A 25,336-nucleotide genomic window follows, 5' to 3' on the forward strand; every position below is an offset into this window, starting at 1 on the left:
ACATAAGCCTTCAAATAGCTTTTAAATTTTCTATCAAGACTTATTATTGCCTTTAGATTGCTCTCAAAATGAGCTAACTATCCAAAAGTTCTCCAATTCTGTTTCATTACCATATCTTCACAACTGTACATAATCATTTTGTCATAATGCTATTCCAATTTACATTTTGTCTCAGGTACCAGTGGCAAAATCCAGAGAAAGAACACTTATCACAATGAGCTTAAAATAAGAGGATAGAATCAAATGTTTCAACCATAGTCTAATATCTAATATAGGTAGTTTCTATAAAGATGTTTTGCTCTCGGAAATTGCACTACATATTCATATTCATCTTGATCAAGAGAAAAATATAAGCCAGGGTATCTTTTCCCATTAACTTTGATTTAACTGTTGTGGTAACTCCAGGAAAGGCCTGGGGTTTAAAGAACAAGACTCAGTAGGCCAAAAAAAAAAGTTATTGAGGGTGTAAGTTCAATACCCAGTAAGACATGATGGTTCTGAGATCCAGCAGAGTGAAGTGGAATGGATATGAAATTGGATATGAATTGGGGAGATACAATTTAAAGACTCCATCGGATCATCTATCTTACAGTGTGATTCTGGGTCTATCACAATGCAACCTAAAAGAGGAAATTTAGCATGCTTATATGACTTACTTGAACATTTCCTTGTGCTCCAAAAGAAAAGGTGGATATAAAAGCAATAAATCACATAATTAGGATTACAAGTTCCAAGGCTCAACTGAAATGACCTTAGGTAGAAAAATCTAACCAAATGGGTTTCATAGCAACACGGTAATTCTAGGGAAAGTTCCATAGTTATGTATTTTGTAAATATTATCACATTCCTTCTGATTAAGTAATGGTTGGAAGGATAAAATTATATCTGCCAACGGGATGTAATCCTCCTTCAACACGGTTTACTATCCATTATCCAAAATTTCCATTATGCAAGGCTAAGAGCTATTCCTTCTTCCCTGTCCAACCTATTTAGAATGAGTTTAGTTTCCCTACCATGCAAAATATTTGTTATTGCAAGCTTATTGCCAAGAACTTTCAGCTCCTGGGGCAGAGAACTTAATGGTGCTCATTGTCTCTTGATCTTTCAGGCTGACTGGTATATCAAGAACTTAATCCCTCCAGGAAAAGTAATGCAGGCCGTGGGCACCTTTTATGATTTCAAGACCAATGATTCACTTAGGCTTCCAGCATAGTCCGGTTTATTAGATTTCACTAACTGCCCATGTTCTGCTCCAGATAAAAGACTCTCATAGTTGTCTAACTCACTTTAATTCTACAAGCAAGAACTATTTAATGCAGTTTAGTCTCTTTTTTTGGCTGATGTCTTTAACAATACCGGAACACATATTGAGTTGTAAATTAAGCAGAGAGATGGGAAACCTCTCACTTGACCTGATATTTTCAACAAATCTGTATAAGAACAATAACTCCTATCCCTTCCTATCAGCTACTACATGACTAGAATACAATCCAAAAAGCAACAATAAATCTATTGTTGTTTATAATCTCACAACACTCCTTTATGATTTATGAAACTGTTATTGCTGAACCTCTAGAAATAAATTTATTTAATTATTATTATAGCTGGGTAAAAAGAACCAATTAAACTTACAATTTTAAAAATCTGAAAGAGTTTCACACAAAAATGAAACAGACCTCTTGGTAATTATTGTTAAGAGCAGGATTAAAAACAACGTAGAAACTGCAGGGAAGCAGATTCTGATTAAATATTAGATGAATCACAGAATCAGAATGTTAGGAGAGATTATAGAGACCACATAGCCACCTACTCACTGCAAGAATCCCAATTAAAGCATATCCAACATCAATCAGCTTTTGAATGGGAGTTCACCAATTCTTTTGATAATTGATTTTATTTAATAACTACTTAATCCCCATAGCAACGTTTGGTGGTACGTATAACAGAAACAGCTACAAAAAGCTACAAGAGAGAAATAATCCTACCATAGCTCTTGAAATATTAATTAACTACATTGGCAGCAACAATTAGTTCCACCATACAATAGATCTTACTATTAGGAAGTTTACAGCAATTTAAGAACTTTATTCTATATCCTGCCTTCCAGGGTAATAAATAACAGGTCTTGATCTCCTGTATGGCACTCTTTCAGTGCTACCATATTGCTCTTCAGTTGCCTTTTTTTCAAGGATAAATATATCAAATTCCACTTCGTCCCTATTCATAAGACTTCATTTCCACATCCCTTGTCATGTTTGAAACAACATGTCTGTTTTTGCTCTTAAGGTATGGTATTGCAATGCAATGTGTGGAGGAGTTAGGGGAATAAGGGAAAGAGAAAGGACAAAATCAGATAAGAGTGTCAGGAGCCCCCAGTAGCTTAACAGACACAGAAAGAAACGTAGGAAAGACCCACCCAAATGGTTCATGCAGTCAAAAGTGGGAAGTTGGTATTTTGTAGTTGCCAGATTCTATTACGTAGACTTACAATTAAGTAGAATTCATTCATTTAGTCGTGTCGTAGAGAATTCTACAAATTGTACTTCAAAATAAATGACTTTTAGTTGTAGGCAACTACCAAAAGTTTCATTCAAGGAAACTATCCAATCTGTGAGTGAACCTTTTCATCTTATAAATGTGGATTAACACAGAAATGTCAATCACCATGTTTTTGAATGCAGAATGAATTTATATGTACAATTTGAGTGGGATAATTGGGCCTCTATCCAGAGGGCCAGTTTAAGTATCTAGATAAGGAAGAATGTTTACACATTTCACATCAGAAGCAGAAAGACACCGGAAACATGGTGGCTGATTGGAAAGATGGTTTTTAATGGTGGACAGGACCACATTGTTTTAGGTCCTGGGCAAAAAGCACATGGTTGCAAGAGAGAAAGAGATGTATACCCTCTGTCCAGCTTTAAATTTGAGCTTGTATTCTGATTGGTTGTCAGACTCAATTGGGGCCATGCAGGGGTAACTCTGTAGGTTGTGTATTGAGTCCCTTGGTTGAGCCTTTCTGGGTGATGATGTAATGAAGGGGCTTTGGGTAATTCCTACTATGGCTTTGCTTGAAGGAGGTAGATCTTTGTTATGTAGAATAGACTGGCCCAGGCCTTAATGGCCCATTAACAAAGGTGGGGGGGGCTGAATTTCTGCCTCCCTTTTAGGGGAAATATTCTGCCTTTTAATATTTCCTAAAATATCTCATTTTCCTAGGAGATTTGTAAGCCTTTGTAAAATAAAATGAGTACTGGAACTGTGCACTGTGTCAACCCTGAAGCTCGCCTGACTGAGGCCATTTTGAGACTTCAGTGCTGAGACACTGAAGAAGAGGGATAAGGAGGGGGGAATGGAGATAGCTGGGGTGTTGTAGTCAAAACAAAATACTTTCTCTTGGGAACCAAGGACATTTCTGCAAGTGGAAAGCAGTGACTGGAGTCACCTAGCAACTGGACAGTATCTTGATTGAACCATGTGACTGATTGTTTTGAGAAAGTGACAAACTTTTACTTTTAATTAAGTGAAAACTGTGGGAAGAATCAGAGTCGTTTTTCACCAGCCTTTGCCAATATGACATATTCAATAAACCTATTCTTTGGGGAAATTGCCTGCCTCAGAGTTTTGTTTGCTATAGGTATGTTACTTGCAACTCTGACACACTGTGTTCCACTATGTATATATAAGCTCTTTTTCTTTCTCAATTAATAGAAGTAAAAGTGATGGCATATTGAAAAACGAGAAAATACAATAGCAGTTTGAGGTAGAGAAGTACTTCCAAGAAAGTAAAACAATTAGATACTGCAATAATTGGTTGGTTTCTGAATTTTCATCGTTTGAAAGACCAACTGTGCCTCCTGCTGGCATTTTTAATACCACAGCTTCATCTACAGGCAGAAAACTTTGCAACTGAGACTTGCGAGCCTTAAAATAGACTCCTATAACAAAAGGGGAATGACATCACAGGGTAAATGAAATTACTCCCCCCTTATTGAACTCCTGATCAGAGACTTTACTGAACTTGCAATATATTCCTTGCTAAAGCACCACAGTTCACCTTGGCAGCTGTTAATTTCTGACAAGCACCAGCAGTCTCTTTTCATGCTCCATGTATCGATCTTCCAAAAATAGAAAAGGGGCAAAAGGGGATTTTGATTAAAATGTATTAAAATTATTTTTGATTTTTTTAAAAAAGAAAATAAATCCCCTTAATTTGCAAAAAAAAAAAAAAAAAGCCCAGTTTACACAATGGAAAAGGCATTGTGTATAGAACTTTTGGGACTAAGTGGAAGGACAAAGAAATGAAAATCCATTAGAAATAAGATTATAAGGCAGGGGTGTCAAACTCACGGCCCACGGGCCAGATGTGTCATGCTCTGACCATGCCCACCCCCGGTTTAGCAAAGGGGGGAAAGTCACGATACGTCACGTGACGACGTGACGACGTGAGTTTGACACCCGTTATAAGGTACCAGAACTTTCAGTCTTTTATTTAAAGAATAAAGCAAACACAGAAGTAGTGTGGAAAGAGATAATGAAAAAACAGATTTAAAATGTCAAATGAAAAGGGAAGAAAAGAGGAAGGCCAATTAGATGTTAATTGGTAAAGTATTAGACCAAGCCTGGAGAATTGGTGAGTCATTCAGTTGGTGCTAAAAGAAACTCCAATCAGCTGTACCAACAGTAAAAGATGTGAGAATCTGGAGGTTAGCAACATCTGCAGGTCACAGATTGCCCATCCATGTTAGAAGTACTTTTAGAAATCACTCTGAGGAACAAAATGGAGGTAACAAATAAAGGTAACACTCAGTCAAACACACGTCTTGGTTAAAGGGGAGGAGAAATCTCATCATGGTTGCTAGGAAACATTTGATACCCATCTTTACTCTAGAATCCAGTAGTTGCCTAGCAACTGATACCTGCTTTTCTTTTACCCCAGGATAGATCTCAGTCAAAAAGATGCAGTTCCTCATAAAAACCCACCACTAGAGCTAAAGTGACAAGTGTGAACGAGGATGTAGTCAATTATTTTAATATCGGTATCTTTGGAAAACTGGAAATGTTTTCTGCTCCTTTCCCACAATACTGGCAGCAGAAAAGCTTGTAATTAGCATATGATGTACGCTCATTATATACAGCTAGCGTCACCAAGGGTGAAGGCGCACACCGGATGAATGTTACATAAAGCCCCCTATTTTTAAGAACGAATCAGCAATATGACAAACAGTGGTGTAGTAAGTGGAGGTGGACAACAGAAATAAATCCAAGGTATGTAAAAGGCAATATTAAGTTATTATATAGCCGGTCAATTAATCTGTGAATATTTATTTAACATTTATTCAGCTTCGAGGCAGGGAGGAAAAGACAAAATGGCTCACCCATTGTTGAAGTATTTCAAAATGTTACAAGGTTATTTTTTTTTCTTGTTTTAAAAAATATGCTTCATATTTGGTATTCTGATTTGGGACATGAATAAAAAGTAGACTTTCTAATTATAGCATGCTAAAAGATTCAATGAATTCAGTCAGTAATGTTGCATTAATCTGAGAGTTTGCTCAATAATTCTGGCCTTGTGAAAAATGTGCAATTAGAGACATGCGAAGAGCAATCCATGGATTTCCCACAAACACAGAATACAGAATACTTAACACCAAAAAAACTAAAGAACTTATAACTGACTTCAGGAGGAAGAGAAATGTACATTTACCATTGTACATAAATGGTGAGGAGGTGAAGAGGGTTGGTAGTTTTAAATTTCTGAGCATTTATATCTCGAAGGACCTCTCATGGACTATGAATGTTAACATGCTTCTGAAGAAGGCACAGAAGAGGCTGTACTTCCTGAGAATGCTCAGGAAGATAAATCTATCTCAGCACCTACTTCTGTCCTACTATCGCAGCACCATTGAGTGTCCTGACATACGGCATTCTTGCATGGTATGGGAGCAGCTCTGTAGTGGACAAAAAAGCTCTACAGAGAATCATTAAAACTGCCCAGAATATCATCGGACTCCACTACCAGCCCTGGACGACATCTTCGAATCTCACTGTTTGAGAAAGTTGCATAACATTCTCAGAGACTCTTCCCATCCTGCTTACAATCTTTTTGGACTGTTGCCTTCTGGCAGAAGATATAGAACAATTAAAACTCGGACCACACATTTTCTGAATAGTTTTTATCCCAGAGCTATAATTGCATTCAACAATGAACTAAAGGGCCACCATCAATGAGCTGTTGGATTACTTTGTCTGTTGTGTGGATGTTTGGGTGGTTAGGGGTGGGAAATTGTGGTGGGTGGGAGTGTGTTTTTGAATTGTTATGTGTGTTGGACCTGGTCTTTGGGAGTTAAGTGAATTTCATTATATGGGTATACTATGTATACATGTACAATGACAATAAAGTTATTATTATTAACATTACAAATAAGGATAAACAAATAAGGAAGAACCCCAGTAACTATATCAATATTTCTCAACTTCAGAAACTTTAAGAAGGTTGGACTTCAACTCCTGCTTGTGGGGTTGGGGAATTATGGGAATTGAAATCCACCCCTCTTGAAGTTCCTAACCTGTTGTCTAACTTTCACTTGGGCATATCCAATGAAAAGAAACTCATTACATTTCTGGGTAATTGATACTATGAATGAATTGTTCTTTGTGGTTCTTAGTTGCAAAGTCATGTCCGGCCCATCGCGACCCCATATTCAACATTCCTCCAGGCCTTCCTGTCCTCTACCATCCCCTGGAGTCCATTTAAGCTCACGCCGACTGCTTCAATGACTCCATCCAGCCACCTCGTTCTCTGTTGTCTCCTTCTTCTTTTGCCCTCGATCTTTCCCAGCATTAGACTCTTCTCCAGTGAGTCCTTCCTTCTCATTAGGTGGCCAAAGTATTTGAGTTTCATCTTCAGGATCTGGGCTTCTAAAGAGCAGTCAGGGTTGATCTCCTCTAGGACTGACTGGTTTGATCGCCTTGCAGTCCAAGGGACTCAAGGAGTCTTCTCCAGCACCATATTCAAAGGCCTCAATTCTTTGGCGCTCAGCCTTCCTTATGGTCCAACCATACAGGCGCTCAGCCTTCCTTATGGTTTCACAACCATACATTGCAACTAGGAAAACCATAGCCTTGACTATACAGACTTTTGTTGTTCTTACTATTAGACAAAAAATTCTATTAACATGCGACCAAAATCTGCCTTCCTATAACTTAAATAATAATTTTGCATCTTGCTTTGTGGCACATGAAATGACAACTCTTGATGTTATTTTACGCAATATAAAAGACTTGTCAACCTGAAAGATTTAGCAACTCTTACAAAAGTGATGTGCATCTTTTTCTGGACCAAGGGAGGCATCCAGCACTGAGTACCTTGCCTGGAGCAGGGGAGAAATGCTCTGAAGTCTGCTATCGGTTTGCTGCATGCGCGGATGCACAGTGCGCACCAAATGTGTGCTTCGCGTGCATGCGCACTGCAGGCGCTACCACGCAGCGCTGAAAAAAGAGGATTAAGAAGCCTTTTCTAAGGTAAGTAGAACAGCAAGGGGGGAACAGTTGTGCCGCGCAATTTAGATTCGCTAGAAAGGAAGTTTTCCTGCTTTCTATCTAATATAAATTGCGCGGCACAGCTGATCGTCGGAAATACCGGTTCGTCTGAACCAGTAGCATTTTTTTTACTACAGGTTTGCCTGAACCGGTCTGAACCAGTAGCATTTCACCCCTGGCCTGGAGCTACCTTCTGTGGCCAAACAATTAGCATAATTGATAAGGGCCTGGTGGCTCAGCAGACTAAAAGCATTGTGATTAACACCAGCTGTCTGCAATTACTGCAAGTTCGAATCTCACCAGGCTCAAGGTTGACTCAGCCTTCCATCCTTTCTAAGGTAGGTAAAATGAGGACCCGGATTGTGGGGGCAATAAACTGACTTTGTATAAATATACAAAAGTATGAAGGCTATTGCTTAACGCATTGTAAGCCGCCCTGAGTCTCCGGAGAAGGGTGGCATATAAATCAAATTTTAAAAAAAATAACATTAATTTAACATACCTTTAAAAGTAATTAAAATTAAATGTGGCTAATGTGATTATTCTCAGTCATGTATCTTCTTCTGCTATTTTAAAATTAGTTTGATAACATATTTCAGAGGTTTCCAAGCACTATGTTCAAGCAAGGTTTTCAGGGGCTTCGTATGCTCCAGTCACAGACTTTATGTGATGCTACAGAAAAATATTCCATGCAACTAATCTTGAATCTCATCTTCAAAGCCAGTTTCATAGCCTGCTGAGATGAGGTACATACTCTACTCTGAAAACTGTTGAAGAGGCTTATTTTTTTTTCATGCAGCCTACATGAGGCAAGCAGGAAACATGCAAGAACTCTTAACCAGCATGTTCTAATCCCTTTACAAAAGATGTCCCACTGAAAATAATTTTGACAAGGGCACCTAAACTGCTGCTCATCACTGACAATCCCAATTCCCCGAGGATAATCATCAACCTGAAATGCCAGAGCAGTAGAGCTAAGAACAGACTGTAGCTTGAAGAGGTGATTTGATTTGACAGGCCAATGAATCTATAAAGGCTTTCCTAAAGGCAAATGGTCTGAAAACCACTAATTTAAAGTGGAAGGCTTTTTTTTAATGCTATTCTCTTTCCACCTGCATTGCTTTTGCTGATAATGACCAGATAGACAAGTCTAGCTATAATATGCTGTTTTCCTAAAGACTTCTTCAAAGTTATTGAACTACTCTCATGTTCCTTTTCTCTGACATGAGGATAAATAGTGCTTTTTACCACCTTTTAATGGAAGGGCTTGTTTACCATCATAGATGGGAAGTCAGGTTAAAAACCTGAACTGCATCCAAAGCAGATGGATCAACAGTGTAACCTGGTCTAAGGTTCCTTTCTACTCTACTTTCCAGCCAGGGTCCAAAATTAAGGGTTGAATTCAGTTTTATGTGATTTTATTTAAACTCAGTTAAAACTATCTATTACAGGTCAACTTACAACCTGTACTTGGGATATTTTGGATTATTTATTGAAAAATAGATTTATATGCCCCCCCCCTACAAATCATACAGTGGCTCCAGATAGCCTACAACATTAAAAAGCAACAATATAGAAACATCTAACATTCATCCCTCACCCTACAGCAGTGACAAACACAATCATACAAGCCTCTTGTTCAGCTCCAAATTAACCAGGGGTCCTCAGGCCCACTGACAAAACCATGCCTTCAGGGCCTTTCAGGAAACTAGCAAGGAGGGAACTAACTTTATTTCCAGGGAAATGATATTCCAACCACTACAGAGAAGGTCCTTCTTCTAAGTCCCACCAGGTGTATTTCCTTAATTGATGGGACTTGCAACATACCCAGCCTTCCCATTCTGGCGAGCTGAAAAGACGTAACTGGGGAGTGGTTGCCCTTCAAATGCCCTTACCCCAAGCCGTACAGACCTTTATAAGATAAGATAAATGCCTTGAATTTATCTGCCTGGAAGTAAATCAGAAACCCAGGCAGCTACTGCAGAAGAGATGACACATTCACAGATCCAGGCTTGTGCAGAACTGTGTGAGCAACTGTTTTTTGGACCAATTGAAGCTTCCAGATACTCTTCAAGGGCAGACCCATGTAAAGCACATTTCAATATAGTTCAACTGGGAGGAGACTAGGCTATGATGGTCCAGGAATGGGTGTAGCTGGAGCACAATGCACATGAATGCCACCTGCTTCTCAAGTAGGAGTTGTAAGTCCAGCAGAACCTCAAATTATGCACCTGATCCATCTGGGGCAATGTAACCCCATCCATGACCAAAGACAGTAATTCTTCAAGAACCAAAGAGCTCCATACCCAAAGCTACTCCGGTCTTATAGGATTCAGTTTTTAAACTGATGTTTCCCATCCAGATCTCAACAACCTCCAGACACTGGGAAAGGGCAATCATGTCATCACTTAACTCACCAGAGATGTATAGCTGAGAATCATTAGCATACTGATGATATCTCACTCAGTAGTTTCAGGTGTATATTGAACAGGAACAGAGAGAACACCAATTCCTGTGGAAAACCCCAAAGCAAGGGCCAAGGGCTGGACCTCTTGCTCCCAATCAACACTGACTGGACCGGCCATGGAGAAAGAGGCAAACTAGGACAACACTGTGCCCTTCGCTCCCAGCTCCTGAAGCCAGACCATGGTTAATGCTATCAAAAGCCACTGAAAGGACAAATAGATCAAGAAGGGAGTAGTTTCATTCCCACCAGAGATCATCAAAAAGCATAAGCAATGCCATTTCTGTCCCATATCAGGGCCTGAAACCCAATTGAAAGGGATCTAGATAATCCATTTCCTCCAAGATCCTGTGAAACTACAGTGTGAATACCTTCTCAACAATCATCCCCCAAAAAGGGAAGGTTGGAGACAGGACAAAATGGGACTTGATAGACCTATTCAACTTAAAGACAATGCTTGGCTGCAGTGTACCTCATCTTTGTAATAATTCAGGTTCTCCTTCTTTTGCACTTCAAGTTTTCTTTTCTATACATCAATGTCAGTCTACGTAACTGAAGTAGAAAGACAAGAAGCCAAAAGTTTCTGACCCGGGTGGACAAAGATGAGGGGGGAAATACTTCAATGCCAGGAACATTTTATAAATAACGTATAAAATAGCAGAATAACATAACTTCTCATTTACAAAGGCTTCTTAGGCATGGCTCCCTGCAGGAGCTCGGCTGGCAGCAGAGATATTTCTATGAAATTCTCTTCTTGCATTAAAAATTCAACTGATAGAGGCAGGATGGCTCCTGGGTGAAGACAAGAGAAAGCAAAATCTCCCTTCCTCCTTAGGCAACTTATTTTTAAGAACAGCAGGACTTTTTTCCCCTCAGAAATGAGCTGTCAGCAAATATATGAAATAGAAATATATTGCCTCAATAGAATACACAATATATATGGTGGGGCTGCAACTTGCAGAAATCCTAATCTGCTATGGGGCCAAGATAGCTTAACAGCTAAACTAAGAAAGCTGTATAGTCTTTGATGTCCTGAAAGCAAATCCAAGACCTGCAATCTGGGTTTGCTCTCTCATTTCAATAATGAGACAATAATGTGCTTACAAAAAAGTTCAGGAAAAGTGCACAATACTTGATTGTACCCGTCTGTCTATGCTGTTCCAGCCTACATCTTACACTCTGCCACTATGTGTTGGGCTGTATCTGAGACCTGTCTACACAGGCTGCCCCTCTGGTTCTGTCTAGTGTGGTAGAACCCTGCTGCTATGGATCTGATGCTTGGTGCCTGTTCCTGTACTATTATAATCAATATCTGAGTACTGTCTTTTAGTACAGTCCTTTCCAGACATTGGTACGATTTCCAAATATATATTCCATAGATAGAGGGGTAGATGGATGCATGGATATGCAGTTAATAACGTACAACATTATAATAGAATAGAATTCTTTATAGAATTCTTTATTGGCCAAGTGTGATTGGACACACAAGGAATTTGTCTTTGGTGTATATGCTCTCAGTGTATATAAGGAGAATAAAATACATTCATCAAGAATAAAAAGATACAACACTTAGTGATAGTCAAGGTTACTAATAAGCTATCAAATCGTACTAGGAAACAAATAAAAACAATATAAATTGAACGATACAAACAACATGGTTATAGTAATAAGTGGGAAGAGATAGATACTAATAAGAGCCTTGATTGTACAGTGGTTTAGTGCACCCTGTTATTAACACAGCTGCCTGCAATTTCTGCTGGTTCGAATCTCTCCAAGGCTCAAGGTTGACTCAGCCTTCCATCCTTTCTAAGGTAGGTGAAATGAGGACCCAGTTTGTGGGGGCAATAAGCTGACTTTGTATAAAAATATACAAAAGAATGAAGGCTATTGCTTAACGCATTGTAAGCCGCCCTGAGTCTCCGGAGAAGGGCGGCATATAAATCAAATTTAAAAATAAATAAATAAATAAATAAGGAAGAGAAGAATAATAGTAATACAGTCTTAGTAAATTATTTGACAGTCTTGTGGGAATTAGTTGTTAAGCAGAGTGATGGCGTTCGGGGAAAAACTGTCCTTGTGTCTAGTTGTTCTGGTGTGCAGTGCCTATAGCGTTGTTTTGAGGGTAGAAGTTGAAACAGTTTATGTCCAGGATGTGAGGAGTCATCCCACTGAGTTGAAAAAGGGCTAACTTCCATATATGTGGGTATTCAAATCCTACTTTAAAACGCTATTGACCTTAGTAAAGATGATGATGTAATCTTACAGAATAGCTTACGAAACTATGGTTAAATAAGAGGTGTGAAATCATTACCTGTCTTCCCAAACCTGCTCTTTCCAGATACGCTGGGGCTACAATTTGCAGAAGATACCTCATTGGGAAGAATGTTCCTGAGTTATTATAAAGACCCCTACAGTAAACTATTTCTCTAGTTATCGTTCACTCCAGAAAAATCAAGCCTGGAAGAAAATGCCTTTTCAAGAAAAACGTCTTACCTACTGGAAGTACAAGCTCTGCAAACAACAGATACAAGATAAAGCAACAAATACAAATTAATATGCTTTCAACTTCTAGAGGAAATATTTAAAAGATTTTTAAAAAAATTACCTCAGCTCCTAAACTTAGAGATATTATTTCATCTTCGAAAGCAGAATGAGTATCGATATGAGGAGGAATTCCTATAACATCAAATAAAAACATACAAATAAAGAATAAGTGAAATCAATCAGCCTTTCTTCATCATTAGTCCTATTTTGGTATACTAGTGTAGTACCTAAGAATATACTGCAATTCTCTACAGGTGACATTTATTTGGGGAACAAAGATACACAAAATGGTGGGCAATAGATCGTATAAAGCAGATACGGATTTCTTGCCCAAACGGGCACATTATTGTGATTATATGGTCATATGTTTAGCATCCAGTAATGCAGAGCATATGCTTATTTTATCCTTTCTTCCTTCTATGGGTCAAAAACTCTAAATCGGCAGTAAAGAATGTGCAGGCTTGTAAAAGATATGAAGTCTGATATTTAGGGTAGCCTAAAAGTACAGCGTTACAACGGTCCATGCTGATAAAAGGTGGCACTTCTATGATCTTAATAATACAGAATACTTGTGTTTATGTTACAGTCATGGGAATGTATCCTTATATCTAAGAACTGCCAACTCCCCTAAGTCTCCTCATATCTCCACACTGAACATTTTCCCCCAAAGCTGGATTTACAATACTTGAAAATCTGATCCCAGAAGATCAGGTGAGGATGATATAGAACCCAGGTACATACCTTGTCCAGGTTCATACTGATTTACAGTCAGTTGATCAGGTTTCTGGTTAATGTATCCCATTTTCAGACATTTTGCAAGAATTGTGGTACAAGAATCTGGGAGACCTGATATTTCAAAACAAAGATAAATTTTTGCCTCTTTTTTGTCCCCTCAGAAATTCTTCGTAAGAGAAACTATATAAAATAAATAAACATACAATAAAGTTTGAATTGAAAAATAGAATGGATTCCAGTACTATTTGCAGCCTTCTATAATGCGATGGCTCAGTGGTTAAAGACGCTGAGCTTGTCAGTTGGAAAGCTGACAGCCCAGGTTCGAGTCCCTAGCATGATGGGGTGAGCTCCCATTATGTGCTCCAGCTCTGCCAACCTACCAGTTTGAAAATATGCAAAGGCAAGTAAAAGGTAACAAGTGTTCTGTGCACCTTTGGTGTGTAGCCATGCTGGCCACATGACCACGTCTTTGGACAGCGCTGCCTCTCTTGGCTAAGAAACGGAGATGAGTATCACTCCTTAGAGTCAGATACGACTGGACAGGGGAAACTTTTACCTTTACTTTTATAACACGTAAAGTGCTATGATTTTCCCCAAAGCGTCTTGGGAATTGATAAGGTGTGGATGACTTTAATCAAAGCAGTCAAGCTGGGTTAGACCAAACACTGCTCTACATCAGGAATTTGCTTTCACAATAACCAGATTTTAAAAGCCCACAAACAAGACAGTGCTGTTCAACACCTTCTCATTGTTGCTCCCCAGGATAACCATATCCTCCATGAATTTGTGTCATCATCATCATCATCTCCTTTTAACGGCCCCATAATCCTTTGTGGGGTGGAGTCTGGACAACTGAATGGAGCTAGCTGAGTGTTTTAATAGCTGGATGCCCTTCCTGTCACCAATGCGGAGTTTTGTTCAGCAGATATATTCTCAGTGTGCCCAGAGCAGGGGTGTCAAACTCGATTTCATTGAGGATCACATCAGGGTTGTGTTTGACCTCGGAGGCCCAGGGTGGGAGTGGCCAGGGTGGGTGTGGCCAGCTCAACATCACTCGTGTTGGGGGTGTCTGTAGTAGCTCGTGAAAATGGGCTCCCAAGCTCCATTTCGGCTGTGATGACTTCCTGCAACCCTCTCCCAGCGAAACTGGAGCTCAGGAGATCCACTCGCAGGCCAGATCTAAGCACCTCACAGGCCGGATCCGGCCCCCAGGCTTTGTGTTTGACACCCCTGACCCAAAGAGAGAAATATCTGTCTCTACCTAGGATCGAACTCATAGCTTCCTGATTGTGAGGCGAGAGCTCCACCTCTAGGCCACTGCACCACTCCTATCCTCCATGAATTTGTATGATCCCTTGAAATTATGTACTATATAATATTTCTATTCCATGGTCTAAAGTTTGGTCAAGATTACTTAGATTGACCTCTCTATAAACATATTTAGGCATATCCTCGTTAACTTAAATGGGAATTCTGTACACAATCCCATTTTGTATATGGATTTAAACCAAGCAGTCCTTGGTTTAGGATCAGACTATCCCAGGACTACTTAAAACCCATATTCAAAGTTCCAATGGCCACCCATACATACATACACACACGGTCACATGATCACATTGGCAAACGGCCTGCATTTATGGCTACCAGCAATGTGCCAAAGTCACAAGACCATGATTTACAATGTTCTTCCAGGAACCAGCATTTACTTCCTGTTTCCGACAAACAACACCCATTGCAGATAATGACCATAATAGGCCATAAAGTTATGTAGATATGTGGTGACCGCCTTAACAACCAGCACAATTTACAACTGTAATCCTGGGCTCAATTACAGCCACACGTCAAGGTCTATCTGTAAATTTCATGGTTCTGATTTGGTTCATTGGTACTGAAAAGAAATGCAGCCACATTTGTATAGGTATAATGAAATTATTACTTATTGGTATGAAAATCATTTCACAGAAGACTGGATAAAGAGATTCTGATTAGAAGACTGATCAGGAAGACTGATAAAGAGATTCTGATTAGATACCCACCTCCTGGTAATGGTCTGTCTCGATCAACATTGTTGTTATCATATCGAAATTCATATCCAAAATGTTTTACCCTCCTATGTTTTAAACACTTCTGAGCTATGAAATAGAAAGAAACAAGGGATTAAAAATATAACTGTTAATACAATATTGGTTATGAGCCTGTGTAATCCCATTCTTATGAATCAGTGCTCAGTTCAAACCCTGCTTCTGCCATAAACTCACAATGTAATCTCAGGAAGGTCATGCTTTCCTACTTCCAACATCTGCAATGAAACTGAACTGATGCTTTGAACATTTGAAAGTACTACACACCAGTGGTAAACATTACTATTATAGTAATAAGCCCCAAAGTGGAATTGTGTGCTGACTGCACTGTCCTTGGAACTGTATACTCTCAACACACCTAAGGATAACCAACGGCTCTTCAGATGTTACTTGGCAGTTTCTCCCTCTATTGGGCAGGTGAACTAAGATCATTGGCAGCTGTAGTTCATCTGGAGGACTACAGATTCCTCTATTCTGATTTCTCCAGCAAAAAGTCTTTTCTTGTCCCCAAGGAACCTTTCTTGCAGCTGGCCACCTAATCTGCCTCCAAGTCAGAACTCTCCAATTGGCTTGGACCAACTATTACAAATTACTGGCTGCACTTGAATGGTCCCATTAAAGCAACTTAAATAGATTGGAAAAGGGATACGGTGGCTCAGTGGCTAAGACCCTGTGCTTGTCAATCGAAAGGTGGGCAGTTCAGCGGTCCGAATCCCTAGTGCCGCATAATGGGGTGAGCTCCCGTTACTTGTCCCAGCTTCTGCCAACCTAACAGTTCGAAAGTACGTAAAAAATGCAAGTAGAAAAATAGGCACCACCTTTGGTGGGAAGGTAACAGCGTTCCATGTGCCTTTGGCGTTTAGTCATGCCGGCCACATGATCACAGAGACGTCTTCGGACAGCGCTGGCTCTTTGGCTTTGAAACAGAGATGAACACCACCCCCTAGAGTTGGGAACGACTAGAACATATGTGCGAGAGGAACCTTTACCTTAAATAAATTGGAAAACACTGACTCTACCTCATTTTCTGGATGGTTTAATGCCCAAGTCTGTTTTTTGTTTTTTTTATGTAGGGACTTTAGAACAAACCATGTGGATTGATTATCAAGGTATTCTACTGTCCCTAAGAATACTTTATCATCTGCTGCAAATGTGGTTGAGGTCACATATCATGATAATCCATGATGTATTTATTATTAATTTAATATATATATAGCACCTATCTTTCAAAAACTTAAGGCACAAGCAAAACACCCACAATCTGGTTTACGTAGTGTTAGAATAACATACCATGGGGAATAACCTCATCCTCTGTCCAATTAATGTTTTCCAGCAACATCTTTTCTTCTTCAGGTGAAACCAATTCTTCAATTACTCTCAAGCCAGGGGGCAAGACTGAAGGGCTCATTTCTTCCCAAGGAACTAGTAGCATAGGAAATATAAAAGCATTCATGAAATTTTGTTTTTTTTAAAATTCTATGTGAATATTCAAAACAATTTTTGACACATACTAAAGAACTCCAGGAAACAAGACTGATTTCTATTGCTATGCTACAAAAAATATTTTCTGTTTAGGACCTGAAGATGTCATCGCTTTTCTGATCATTCTTTCAAATCAAGTTCATTACTTGGGGCATTTGTTTCAGACATGAAGTTAACTGCAATCAATTGTCTCTGTTACACATAACGTTTGTTGATAGTCTGTGGCTAACAGACAACCAATACTGTGAAGTAATGCAGGTAGAAAGAAAAAAAATAATCCATTTAGAGCAAAATTATAACATTAACTAAGCCCAAGGTGAGTCAAACTTGGAAGACTGCAAGACCTATCATTCCTTGCCAGTGCCCATGTTATAGGCATTGCAATCCAACACATCTGCAGAAGAAAAGTTAAGAAAGCTGGCCAAAGTTAACTTTCATTACTTCACTGTTGAATGTAAAGAAAATCTATGATCTGCTTAGCAGAAAATCTCATGATAAAATGGCCCTAAGAAGTGTTCATGTTAGGTCCATCAGGCCAATTTTTCAAAACTGATCAATGCCTCTCTGAGCTTCATGAGGTATGAACTGAGTTCTCTAACAGCATGTTGAGGAAAAACAGTAGAAAAGCAAGCTTCTTCAGTAATACCTTTTTCTACATAGTTGAAGTACAGGACAACCTTTTGGCTGGAGTTGTCTAATATTAGTTCCTTTCCATTGAGGGAGTCATAGGCTTGCTTGGAGTCAGTTGTCCTTCCATACTGCACAAATGAATAGGGCTTATTAGGAGGCATTAAGAGGCTTTCTACTTGTCCACATTCTTCTACCACAGAATGCAACTGGCATCTGCCAACACCGTTACCCAGACCTCCATTGGCAATAACCAGACTCTAATGAAGGAGAGAATAAAAGAGACATAGATATCAATCATTAACACTGGCTTGTTCATCTGGAAATAGCATTCTATATACACAGTAATTAAAAATGAAAAAGAGACCAACAGAACTTCTGTTTTGATCAATTCTAAATGTCTATATAAAATCTTTGGATTTGAAATAATCTTGTGCTACTTGGGTAGCACAAGATCAATTGAGTAATGTTCAATTGATAATGAATATTACTCAACCTCAGTTGATTAATATTCATCTACCCAATGAAGTGTGTGCACATCTATATAGCATTATTTAAGTTACTGGCCTTCTTCATGGATAACATAATCACAATATGGTTTCTTAGTTTCTGGCTTCTAGATTTGTATCCCACTTTTCTTCAAGAGCCTAAGGAAGCATGTACCGCTTTCCTTCCTACAATTTTTTCCCACAACCACCCTCCTAGAATATAGATTTGCCTGAGAGAGATTTTAAATTTTAAATCAGCCAAAGTCAGCCAATGGCCTCTGGTCCAAAACCACTACATCATACTGGTTCTCAGATAGTGACTTATTGATTCACGCAAACTCATATTTTCCAGCATAGTGTTCTGTGCAAACAAGACCATCATTCAATTAAAAAGCATGGCTTAATATATGCATCAATTTGAACTATCAACTGGATCACATATCAAAGTGTAAGCCATAGTTTGTTGGATAAAACACAATACGCTAGGTGGATGGGCTTGTTTACATTGGTGATGGGCATTGAAAGACCTTAAGAATCAGACTGGAGAAATAATTCTGGAGATTTACCATGTTTGATAAGAGTTGATACCAAGATAATGGCACATAGTCAAATAAAACCATGCTCCAGTCTTGGTTCATGCAACTTACTAAGAAGTACAGTAATGTGATTTCTTGAGTTTTGGTTTAGGATGCTATACAAATCTAGACAGCTATGGTTTAATCCTATTTTGTGTAAAATCATAAGATATGCTTAACACAGTATGTGAATGCACACCCTCATAAAAAGTACAGTTTCTAATCACCTTAGTAGGGTATGATACACACTCAATACCCTCATGCTTTAGTAAGGTGTATCTGGCCTTCATCTGTTTTTGCCGCAACTTCTTTTCTGCTTTGCTTATTTTCTTGTTCTGCAGAGTGATGTCATTTAGTTCCATACTGAAAGGAATAAGTAGGAATTTATCAGAAGTGTCAAAAAATGGGATTCCTGTAAAAAACAAAAAACAAAATATGAAACAGCATAGAAAAAAAACAGAATTCCAAATTCTACTTTTACTGAAAACTCAGTGGGTGTGCTATACCACAAACGCCGGAAGCGCCGGAAAAGACGCCTGGAGAGCGGTTGGAGGGCCAGTCTCGCTGAATCTGATCGAACACTGGTAAGGTCGCATATTAAGGCCTACCTAGTGGCGATAGAGACGGCAAAGTCTAACTACTATCTACTATCAGGGAATCGTCCGGCCGCCCTGTTTAGGGTGACCCGCGCCCTGCTCCATCCGGGAGTGCGGGAGGATCCCTTAGAAGGCAGGGCGGAGGATTTCGGACAATACCTGTATGACAAAATCGCCCAGATCCGGGGGGATTTGGACTCTGACTGGGTAGATCAGGGCAGGGTGACGAGGAATAGTCTTGAGAATGTTATCTGGGAGGAGTTTGATGCTGTGACTCCTGATGATGTGGACAGGATTTTGGGGAGACTTAGTGCGGCCACATGTTTACTGGACCCGTGTCCCTCCTGGTTGGTACTGGCTTCCCGGGAGGTTACACGAGGCTGGCTCCAGGGTGTTATCAACGCTTCGTTGAGTGAGGGTTACTTCCCCACCGCCTTGAAAGAGGCGGTGGTGAGGCCTCTCCTCAAGAAGCCGTCCCTGGATCCGGCAATATTGGCCAACTATCGTCCTGTCTCCAACCTTCGCTTTATGGCGAAGGTTGTTGAGAGTGTGGTCGCACGACAGTTTCCGCAATTCCTGGAGGAAACATCTTATCTAGATCCGTTCCAGTCGGGTTTCAGGTCTGGGCACAGCACAGAAACGGCATTGGTCGCGTTGGTTGATGATCTCTGGAGGGCTCGGGACAGGGGTTGTTCCTCTGTTCTGGTCCTGTTAGACCTCTCAGCGGCTTTTGATACCATCGACCATGGTATCATGCTGCACCGGCTGGAAGAGTTGGGGGTGGGAGGCACCGTGTTGCGGTGGTTCTCCTCCTTTCTCTCCGACCGGTCGCAGTTTGTGTTGGCAGGGGGGCAGAGGTCGACCTCGAGGCCTCTCATTTGTGGAGTGCCGCAGGGATCGGTCCTCTCGCCTCTCCTGTTCAACATTTATGTGAAGCCGCTGGGTGAGATCATCCGTGGCTTTGGGGTGAGATACCACCAGTACGCTGATGACACCCAGCTGTACATCTCCACCCCAGGCCACCCCAACGATGCCCTTGAAGTGATGTCCCAGTGCCTGGAGGCTGTACGGATCTGGATGGGGAGGAACAGGCTCAAGCTCAACCCTTCCAAGACTGAGTGGCTGTGGCTCCCGGCATCCCGATATAGTCAGTTGACTCCATCACTGACTATTGGGGGCGAGTCATTGGCCCCCACAGAGAGGGCTCGCAATCTGGGAGTCCTCCTGGATAGGCAGCTGTCCTTGGAGGAACATCTGACGGCTGTAACCAGGGGGACCTTTTGTCAGGTTCGCCTGATTCGCCAGTTGCGGCCCTTTCTTGATCGGGATTCCCTGTGCACAGTCACTCACGCCCTCGTTACCTCTCGCCTTGACTATTGCAACGCTCTCTACATGGGGCTCCCCTTGAGGAGCACCCGGAGGCTCCAGCTGGTCCAGAACGCAGCAGCGCGGGTAGTGGCGGGAGCAGCATGGCGCTCCCATGTAACACCGCTCCTGCGCGAGCTGCACTGGCTCCCAGTTGTCTTCCGGGTGCGCTTCAAGGTGTTGGTTATCACCTTTAAAGCGCTCCATGGCATAGGGCCTAGCTATTTTCGAGACCGCCTGCTGCTACCAACGACCTCCCATCGACCCGTGCGCTCCCACAGAGAGGGCCTCCTCGGGGTGCCATCAGCCAGACAATGTAGGCTGGTGACCCCCAGGGGGAGAGCCTTCTCTGTGGGGGCTCCCACCCTCTGGAATCAGCTCCCCACAGAGATAAGGAGAATCCAAGACCTCAGTGCCTTCCGTCGCGCCCTTAAAACCCATTTATTTAAACAAGCCGGGCTGGCTTAAGATGAAATTTTTAACTGTTTTTAAATGTTTTAAACGTTTTTAATTGGTAAATGAGTTTTAATTGGGCCAAATTTATATATCTTTTAATTGTTTTTAATATTTGTTCTGCATGTTTTTTAATCTGGCTGTACACCGCCCTGAGTCCTCAGGGAGAAGGGCGGTATAGAAATCCAATATAAAATAAATAAAATAAATAAATAAACACAGGCTATTTCCATATACTGCAATACCAGTTTTGATTTACGAACAGCTAACTATTTTGGGATCAGAAAAAGCTCATGGGCTACCTTTTTCCACCTGAAGCAGAATTTGTAATCATCAGAATATGCATATGAGGGCCCCACTCAAGATAAAGATTATAGCCAAGACACCTAAACAATAAGAGGTCCTTGGTGCTCTCTAAAATCCAAATGAAAATCTCATTTCAATCCTAAACTAAATTATTCGCCTTTATTGGTAACACGTAAACAATTTTGTAAGATCAAACGGACCAGGAATCTATCTGGAAAAATGAAGCAGGTTTGATCATGGCTAATTCCGAAGAGCCAAGTAGAGTTTTATCTGCTTAGCATTAGAATGGGAGACCCCTGGAAATCCCAGAGTTATCTCCTAGATTGGAAAATCGAAAAATCATCCCAGAACATAATGGCAAATGATTACTGTATTGTTTTCAAGAAAACAAAGTGATCTGTTCCTGAAGTGACTAGAAATCAAAGCTGATTCAAATATTTTACCTTCTTACAAGATTCACCACTGCTTAAGTTTCATATTTATAAAAATAATAGCATACTTTATAGGATTGTTATAAGGATTGATGTGCACATACATGTATTATAGATTAGTATTATTAAGGAATTTTACACCTTAGGATTTATTGCAACTGAATATATTCTGCAACAAACTAACTCTTTTATCTTTTGGAGCCTTTCAAGGCTGAAGAAGCAGAGTATATAAAATATACAAAAAGATATGCTTACAACTCTATTAAAAGAAATTAAAATATTAGTTCTGAACAACTTTTTTTGCAGATGATGAAAATGCCAGTTCCTTGCTTTCTCCCTGATCAAAAATTATGAAAGCTCAATAAATCATTCAAAGACTCAAATCTATTTAATTTATTCAATGTGTTTTGCTATAGAAATATTTAGGTTAGCTCCTTATATGCCATTTCCTATGTTCCTATGTTTCCTAATATGATTTGATTGATTATTTGTACCCTATGACTAGGGTACAAATTAAGTGTTGTACCTTATGATTCTTGACAAACGTATATTTTCTTTTATGTACACTGAGAGCATATGCACCAAGACAAATTCCTTGTGTGTCCAATCACACTTGGCCAATAAAATTCTATTCTATTCTATTCTATTCTATTCTATTCTATTCTATTCTATTCTATTCTATTCTATTCTATTCTATTCTATTCTATTCCTATTATAAAATTGATGTTTTATAATAAAATAGGTTGTTTACCTGTGAGAAAACCTCACTGAAAATATAATTTGAAACTAAACAAATGCGTATATGGTTAGGATTCATACTAGGAAAATAACTTTTTTTTCTTTAAAGCATTTTAAAAGACTGTTTTTGTGTACCAGCAGATGGTGCAATGCCACCATTTTATCATTTCTCACCTAACCATTTTCAATTTAATTTCTGCATGTTTAGTTTCGAGACTACAGATACTTAAACATAAATACACGTGCCTGTGTATCTTTAATGTAAGCAACAGTTCAAGCTTTACTTTTTATTTAATTCACTATTCGCTCCTTCACTATTATTTAATAAGTAAGGCAAGTGTAATTGAATAAATGGGTATTTTTCAGTGGAAAATGTATCTAGCATTTAGATCCTCATATAGAAACATAACACAAACATATAACGTAACACAAACAACTCAGTGCCCAGTATGTTTGTTTTCCTCTGTCTATCAGGTCTAGAAAAGACTACTACATAGAACAGAACTATGAAGAGGCAATTGAAATTGGGGTGAACAAATAATTCAGTATAAACACAGCCCTTTATTAACTTTTATCAGATTTTTAAAACTCATTTTCAAATGTGGTCAGAGCAAATACTGGTTATAAAATTTTGACTAATCCCTTTTCTGATAGGGATGAAAAATACAGTTTACATTCTTTTACATCTGGATTAAGAGTGTTATTTGTGTTTCAACACGCACATTGAACGAAAGATTTTAAATTTATAGTACATGCTGCTCATGTACAGGTGCCTAAATAACACATTTTAATCAAAGAATGCCAGTATTGAATTTCAGGATTTTTTTGCCTGGAGAAAAGACCAACTCTTAGCTTTATATCAGTGGTGAAATCCAAATTTTTTTACTACCGGTTCTGTGGCTTGGTGGGCATGGTCTGGCTTGGTGGGCGTGGTTTGGTGGGCATGGCAGGGGAAGGATACTGCAAAATCTCCATTCCCACCCCACTCTGAGGCCAGCGGCCAGTGGTATTTGCCGGTTCACTGAACTACTCAAAATTTCCGCTACCGGTTCTCCTAACTGCTCAAAATTTCTGCTACCAGTTCTCCGAACTGCTCAAAATTTCCATTACCTGTTCTCCAAACTGCTCAAAATTTCCGCTACTGGTACTCCGAACTGCTCAAAATTTCTGCTACCAGTTCTCCAGAACCTGTCAGAACCTGCTGGATTTCACCCCTGCTTTATATATCATATTAGTAACATCTTTACAGTGAGGGAAAGAAATGGATACTTTTGATACTGTATATTAACTAGATCTTTAGCATGATTAGCATCAGGCCGGGGTCTCCAACCTTGGCAACTTTAAGACTTATAGACTTCAACTCCCAGATTTACTCAGCCAGCAAAGCTGAGGGAGGGAGTTGAAGTCCACAAGCAAAGATGGCTGAGGAATTCTGGAAGTTGAAGTCCACAAGTCTTAAAGTTGCCAAGGTTGGAGACCCCTGGGCTAGAGGAAGTCGAGCAGCATATAACTTTAACATATTATTAAAAACACCCTGCTGAAATAATACCTGGCAACGAAGAGCCTTTATGGAGCTTTTCAGCCCTTTCCCTTCAAAAATTATCATATATTTTGATTTAGGAACCACCTAACTTTTCAATTACTCTGGGCAGCTTTCAATAAAACGAACAAAACAGTACGCTATGAATAAAGAAGCAAGCTAAAGAGCAAGTAAAAAAATTAAAATATGATAAATCTAGATAAATGACAGAAAACACATACAAACCCAAGGGGCTCCAGACATCCATGGATGCATTTGCATGTTTCCTCAACCCATGATTAGAAGGTGTGTTGCAAGCATTCTATGCTTGCTAATAAGGATTCTCAATTTTTGTGCCTTACTGTGGTGACATAAAACCATATCCTAAGGCAGAGGTCTTCAAACTTGGCAACTTTAAGACTTGTGGACTTCGCAACTCCCAGAATTCTCCAGCCAGCTATGAGAATTCTGGGAGTTGAAGTCCACAAGTCTTAAAGCTGCCAAGTTTGAAGACCTCTGTCCTAAGAGCATTTGCAGAGAAAGCAGGATAAGAGAACCAAAGAAACTTTTTCCTCTAACTACTGTCAAGAAAGATGCTTAGTGCAACTATTGTAACAAGTACACAGTACCGATAGAATCACTATTTCTTCTTCGTCTTTCAGATCCAGTGGACTACAATTTTCAACCACACCAGATCAGATGAGCTAAGAAATTTGGACAGCTATCTGGAGGAATCTGATTTGCTTTGGCCATCAAAATATTGCTATTTCCAGTTAAAGGAAATGCAACGTGTATTGTGCAAAAGCTCCGATGCAAATACAGGCTTTACGCCAGAGACAGAAATCTCCCTAAACTAAACTAAATTCTACCCCCTTCCCCTGCAAAAAGTAACTTTTTGATTAGTTATTTTTAAATATTCAAGAGGGAGCACTGCGGATATAAGTATCCCCTTACCTAGCAGAAGGCAACCATGTTGGAGGGCAGAACTGCAATTCCCATGAACCTCGTTGCCTACATTTCCCATCATGCTTATGAACGCTCAGCTATTTAACCCCTTAGTAGACGTTTCCTAAAGCTTTATACCAGAGGATTTCAAACTTGGCAGCTTTAAGACTTGTGGACTTCAAATCCACAAGTCTTAAAGCTGCCAAGTTTGAAGACCTCTGCTTTATACTGTACTCATTGCATATCCGGATTTTAAAATGTATTAATACTGGTTTCTTTTCAATGGATTTACAGGTAACCTTTTTAATAGAGAAAAATAAGATATTATCCTTCCTTAAACTTCTCCTGTATATCAATTTCTAAATTGCTATCAAAATATTGATTTTAATTGATTATGTGTCATGAAGTCATTTTCAACTCAGCAGCTAAATAGGTAAATTTTCTC

General features: G+C 39.7%; 1 protein-coding gene and 1 long non-coding RNA gene across 3 annotated transcripts in view; one reads left to right on the forward strand and one right to left on the reverse strand.

Moving 5' to 3' along the window:
- ALKBH8 (alkB homolog 8, tRNA methyltransferase) overlaps window positions 1–25,001 on the reverse strand; it is a 66,223-nt gene extending 41,222 nt beyond the window's left edge. Inside the window, exons 1-7 of one of the 2 annotated variants that reach the window (XM_087894647.1) lie at window positions 24,901–25,001; window positions 18,766–18,901; window positions 17,495–17,735; window positions 16,657–16,788; window positions 15,322–15,417; window positions 13,292–13,396; window positions 12,612–12,682 (exon numbers count right to left, since the gene is read on the reverse strand). In XM_087894647.1, coding sequence (XP_087750773.1) covers window positions 12,612–12,682; window positions 13,292–13,396; window positions 15,322–15,417; window positions 16,657–16,788; window positions 17,495–17,735; window positions 18,766–18,900 — 780 coding nt within the window. In that variant the 5' untranslated portion in view covers window position 18,901; window positions 24,901–25,001. Of the gene's footprint in view, window positions 1–12,611; window positions 12,683–13,291; window positions 13,397–15,321; window positions 15,418–16,656; window positions 16,789–17,494; window positions 17,736–18,765; window positions 18,951–24,900 lie in introns of both variants that reach the window. The other variant, XM_034409479.2, reaches the window with a different exon arrangement.
- LOC117661023 (uncharacterized) lies at window positions 4,889–12,729 on the forward strand. Its single transcript, XR_004589865.3, has 2 exons — window positions 4,889–5,268; window positions 12,345–12,729. It is a non-coding gene; the product is annotated as an uncharacterized LOC117661023 (long non-coding RNA).
- Window positions 25,002–25,336: the final 335 nt, after the last annotated feature.

Source organism: Pantherophis guttatus, chromosome 5 (assembly GCF_059756535.1).
Source record: "Pantherophis guttatus breed Tessera chromosome 5, ASM5975653v1, whole genome shotgun sequence".
Classification (NCBI taxonomy): domain Eukaryota; kingdom Metazoa; phylum Chordata; class Lepidosauria; order Squamata; family Colubridae; genus Pantherophis; species Pantherophis guttatus.